Raw genomic sequence first — 6,000 nt, forward strand, 5'->3', positions numbered from 1 at the left:
CGGATGTTATGTTCTCAATACTCCGTATCAACGAGTATCGATAGGTAAAATTTTGTAAAGGGCCAAACAGTCAAATAAACCGTGTCCTTGTAGATTAATCGAGCCCCGATGAATAGGTAAAGAAGTATTTTTTCCTTACCAGATGTTCCATGCCTTAGTGAAATTTCTACTTTATAGTTTCTACTTTACTTATGATCTACTGCGGAAACTGGCTCAAGTACCGATCGCAACTAAAACTCGGGCTACCAACCTCGTACTTGGGGACTGCTGTCCAAAAATCGACGTGTTCGAATTATTAAACTTTGAGACCATAAGACCTTGAAAAGGCAACCCTCGATTTCATAGGACACGACCATCCCACTCGGGAACTGGTACTTCGAACAAGTTCGAAGTATTATTGAGAAAACAAGCCCAAAGGGAAAATCTCAAATTAAAGGCTACAGCCAAACTAACACGGTTCGGAGACGTCCAAATTTCGTAATAAAACAGGCCTTCAATTATTTTCATAAAGATCGATTAAAAAAGGCTACCCTCAGCAAAATTACAAAGCGTTTCGACAACATTAACCCTCAAAAACCTTAAGGGGTACCAAATTGTTCGAACTCTCGAAAAAACTTATGCTGAGGCATAACAAAGTTTTTTGATAACTCTAACCCTCGAGAATCCTGATGGGTACAGACTTACCTCATGCTAAGGCATAATATATTCTTATATGGTTAATCTTTTTAAGCCGAAAAGGGAAGAAGCCACTCTTTTGAGGCCATATCGGCCCAATTCAAAGAGCCTAAGGGCCATTATATTTTTGGGTTCGAGGATCAACCCTCGCTCAACCGAAACCTAAGGATTTTTTCTACTCCGAGTTCGAGCAAGTACTCACTCGATTATAGAGAATATACTAGTCTGATTTCGATCAAATCGCTTAAGTTTCGGATTCACAGACAGATGAAAATAAAAAATTTCGCAAGACAACGAAGTGAGTCAAAATCCTCACAAAATGTAAAGTATATAAGGCGAAAAGCAAAACAGAGTCTTCACATAACAGAAATTGGAGACAAGTCGGAAAGAAAAGGGATCTTTCATATACGCAAAAGTATTTACAAAGACCACTCAGGGTATTACATAAAAAAATCCAAAAGAGAAAAAATTCTAAGTGCCTAATCTTCCTCGGGAGCCTCATCTCCATCCCCTCCACTTTAGGATCCACTCGAGCTCCTAGAAGCATCATCATCAGAGAGCAAAGCTTTGGCTTCGGCCTCTAGCACCTTGGCATTCTCGATATCGACAGTAAGGTCAAAGCCGCGAGCATGAATCTCCTCGAGAGTCTCTCTCCAAGACTGGCACTTGGCATGCTCAGCAACGCAGAATGATCGAACCGGAGCAGCATCGGAAATTTCCTTTGCTTGAGCATGAGCGGCTTCAGCATCAGCTCGGTAGACGGCCACGACCGCCTCCGCATCAACCTTTACTCTTTCTGCCTCAGATGTGGCTTTTGCAAGCACAGCGGCCAACCGAACCTCGAGCTCCTCAATTTTCTTGGCTCGGGCCAAGCTCTCCTCCTTCATGCTTTGGAGTTGACGTATGGCCGAAGATAGCTGGGATCGAGCAGTGTCTTACTCCGAGGCAAGGCGGTCCATGTTTTGCTTCCACCCCAAAGTCTATGCCTCCTTCATCTTGGCCTCCTCGCGAAGTTGCTCCATCCTTTCGGCCCTCTGTTGAACCTGCAATATTGAAGTGTTAGTCATCGTCTTCGGATTAATAAAATGAGCTTCCAAAAATTTACATTACCTGCTAAATCAGGTCGGTTTGCCCTTTGTGAGCTATTGCCTATTCAGCTCGGAGATCCTTGATCTCCTCTTCTTTTTGCCTAATAAGAAGTTTTAGGGCATCCCTCTCCTCCGTAAGACTTTTAAGGTCAGCCTCACACCGGTTCAGCTCTGCCCGGGATTTAGAAAATACTTCCCGACGAAGCGTCAAAGCCTATGAAGAAAGAAAAGAAAGTCAGACAAGAGGAAAACAAAGGCAAAAGTAATATAAATATAGGGAGATAAGGCTTACCTGACTCAAGAGTCGATGGGCCTCATCGAAGATGCTCGACACACCACCTAGATCGGAAGCATCTTTGACTCCCGTGAAGCAACCGTGGAAAAGGTCCTCCCCTTCTTGGGTCGTTCCCACATCGGGGGTCCCCATGGCTTGGGTTTCCTGAATTTGCCCCTCAGAAAATGAAGGGGGGGGGGGGCGATGAGTCGTCAACATTTATTGCCCCAAGCGGGTTACATAGGGCGTTCTCTTCGTTTTGAAGGGCCTCAGAACTGGCCCCTTCAGGTACGTCCACCGATCACCCATCACGGCGGGAGACATCTTCAGCCTCCGATGACTCGGGGACTTTGCTCGGGCCACCCTCCGAAACCCCTTTGGCCCGAAGCTGAACTTCTTCAACCATCACCGGCTCAGCGACCTTTGGGACGTCGGCGCTCCTCTTTCGAGCCACCAGCTCGTAGTCAGTATCTTCTTTTTCCTCTTCCTTATCTTAAAGCTTCTGAACTACATCCGTAGGCAGGGCGGCGATATGTTTCTTCGACCTATGAGTTGTGCTCTTCTTAGGCTTTGGGGTATCGAAGGGCGAAACCCTTTTCCTCTTCTTATCCTTGGCCGGTTTCGGGGCCCCCTTCTCTTCCCCAGGCAGAGGAGGCCTCATGATAGCTTTATCCCCGAGACCTATATGAAAGGAAACCAGGTAGAAATAAAAAAGGGATATTTCAGAGAAGAACGTCAAACACATAAAAAGAGACTTACCCTGATTTTTTGCCTCCTATCGGCCCTTTGCCAAATCACGCCACGACCCTCGACGTATGTAGAGGCTGATGCCAGTTTTCGAACCCAGCCCTCAAGGTTCGGAATTGTAACAGGCACCTAAGAGACCGCTGATTCATAAGAAAGAATGTTGATGAGAAAAGGTAAAGGAAGCAAAAAAATCAAAACAAGCTATTGGTAGGTTTGTACTTACGCTTCATGTTCCATTCCTTGGGGAATGGCTTCTTCTCGGCCGGGATTATGTCAGAAGTCCTCACTCGGAAAAATCGGCCCATCCATTCTCGATCTTTGTCCTCGTCTATGCTCGAGAACAGCACCTTTGTGGCTCGGCGCTGAAGCCTTATTGATCCGCCTCGATAGAGACGGGGGCTGTACAGTCTAATGAGATGGTCGAGGGTGAAAGACATCCCTTCGACCTTGATGACGAATAATCGGAGCAAAATAACGATGCGCCAAAAAGAGGGTTGGATTTGGCCTAGGGTTATGTGGTACTGCCGGCAGAAGTTGATTATAACGGGATCTACGGGACCCAGTGTGAAAGGGTAAGTATAAACACTTAATAACCCTTTCACGTAAGTGGTAATATCCTCCTCGAGGGTAGGAATCACCACCTCTTTATTTTCCCAATGTCAATCTTTTTCACCTGCTCAAGATCACCCTCGGTTATCAAGCATATGTATCTCGACATTGGCTTGCATCGGCTAGGGACCGAGGAAGGTTTCTCAACTTTGAAATCGGAAGTAAGATCGCACAGCCTGGGAACACACTCTTCGATGCGTAACTCCAACGGCGTTTTATCACCGTCCGGCCACGATAAAGAGGCTTTTTCCTTTAGAGGAACTGTTTTTGATGTTTTCGCCATTGTTAATGAGTTCAAAGAAAGAAGAAGATGAAACTTGTTGTTTCAGAAAATATTGACAAACGGTATTTGAAGAACCTGCAGAATTGATAAGCTTGAAGGGAGTAGAAGAGTTTTTGAAGATTAGGAGAAATTTTGAAAGTAAAGTTTGAGAAAATTATGAAGATAATCTATTTATAATATTTGCTATGACGGTTTGAAAACACTAGTGGCCGACCATCAACTGACGATCATTAATGATTTTAGGTACTGTGCAGACGCGACGCTTCAGTCGCTTCCGTCGCTTATGTCACGACGGTGACGTCATAATTGGTCGAGGTACAAGATCGAAGGCTCAGTTCGTTTCTTCTCATTACACTCCAAAAAAGGAGGGGACTATCTGTATACGGTTAAAATCAGGCTTGCCCGATTTTGCCATTAAATCGAGACCAGGGAATAACGTTGAAGGTTAGCCCCGTAATGGATCAGGCCAGAGCACGAAGACAAGGTATCGAGTCCGAGAATCGAAGTGCCCGCCGAGATCGAGGCCATCAGCAATCGAGACCTAATATGATCGACTTCGAGTGAAGCGCAATAACGGAAAGGCGGAATATCCGTAACCGGTCGGAGATCACGACAAAAATCCCGGAACAGATCAAATCAAGGGCGATTGTTTAGGATAATCATGGGATTTACTTCCGTAATTAGAATTGTATCATAACTAGGACTCCTCTGCTATATAAAGAGGGCCCTAATCATTTTGTAACCAACTTACATTCATACAGATGAAGGCAATATAATATTTCTCTCTTTCTCTGGTTATCAACTTATTGTTCTTTAATTTTTCTTACTTTACTAAGCTCGAAGGTTCATCATCTCGAGGGCACTGTTTAAGCATTGGTTTGTTTTACATTCTTGTCAATTCCCATCACTTATCTTTAAGTTAATCAATTGCTATTAGGTAAAATCACGTATCCTTAAAACCACATTATAAGTTTAATTGTTATCAAGTTTTTAGGGTAAACAATGGTATAAAACTAACTCACTCATAATTGTTTGACCAAAAAGTATGAAACTCTTTGTTAACTAATTAAGTAAAAGGATAAAGGATTAATCCTAGTCAAAGATAATATCCCTAGATCTAAAATTAGTTTATATGGATAATGTGGGACCACGTTGAAGTATATTTAATGCAATACATAATAAATGTTGTTGTTATTAATGTGATAAGAGCAAGTAATAAATAACAATAAATGGAACTAAATGTAAATAAGGAGGAAGATTCACCCAATAATGAAATAGGTGAATGATTCCGTCTCCTGACAATGATGAATGACAAGAATATGAGGGAATATTATACACTTTCTCGAATCAGGTGGAAATGACAATGGATTCAATATAAGGATCGAATCTCTCTCAGAAAGTTGTTCTTTGTATTTATCTAGAGAGCTTAATTTTCAAAAGTGTTCTTATCAAATGGAATATTACATGCCCTTTGCCTTATCCCTCCTACTATTTATATGGGATATTCCCGAAAAAACCCTAAAAGGTACAACAGAAGGAATACTTAATAGAATACTCCATTTGTAAGTTCCAAAGCTGTACTTGCCGTTACTTCTGTCCCTTGCTGCTCGACCCTAGCCCTGATGAGCCACTCAACGGCTTGTTCCGTTCACCACTGATTGACCTCGGCCGAACTACCCATGATAAGTTACAATTCTCACGATAATCACCTCCTCGTGCTGAATTTCCTCGGTCGGATTTTGGCCCATACAGTTAGTCACTCCGCTTATCGAGGTCGTCTTTTGGTCGACCTCAATGAACGGACTTTGTTAGTCACATTTTGAGAGATTCTGATGGGAAGGTCGAGTAGTGAGAATCGCGGCCGAGATGATGATGTGGAGTTTTGAGAGCCACACTTAATGACGTCGGTTCAGAAGTGACGTCACAACCCCGTGCGTCATCATTACGCATCTTCCCGATGCGTTGCATCATTTCCTGTGTCCCTATCGTTTCGATCCCAGTGCATTTGACGGTTATTTTTCTCGATCCGTGTGCCGATGTTCTGTATATATAAAGGAGGGAAACCCTTTGAATGAAACTTTACACTTCCTAATCTTTTGAACTTGCATATCTTCTCTCTTCTTCTTCTCTCTGTATTCCTATTTTCAGCAACTTTTGCCACTATCACATCCGCACTTTCAATTCCTTCACACATATATAACAAAATATGGCTAGTGCATCTTCCAACCCTGAGGGGACCTCTGACCCAGTTCCGTTGTCAATGGTCATGCCCTCTCATGATGAAGGGGAAGCCATAGTTATAGAGGATGAAAGCTTCCCTACTG

The 6,000-nt window shown here is 43.2% G+C and overlaps 1 protein-coding gene across 1 annotated transcript; it reads right to left on the bottom strand.

Moving 5' to 3' along the window:
• On the bottom strand, positions 1,194-1,562 carry LOC109225040 (ATP synthase subunit b 3-like). The gene has a single exon (XM_019389633.1). The coding sequence runs from the start codon at positions 1,560-1,562 to the stop codon at positions 1,194-1,196; it is 369 nt and encodes a 122-aa protein (XP_019245178.1).

The sequence above is a fragment of the Nicotiana attenuata genome, chromosome 4, assembly GCF_001879085.1.
Source record: "Nicotiana attenuata strain UT chromosome 4, NIATTr2, whole genome shotgun sequence".
NCBI lineage: Eukaryota > Viridiplantae > Streptophyta > Magnoliopsida > Solanales > Solanaceae > Nicotiana > Nicotiana attenuata.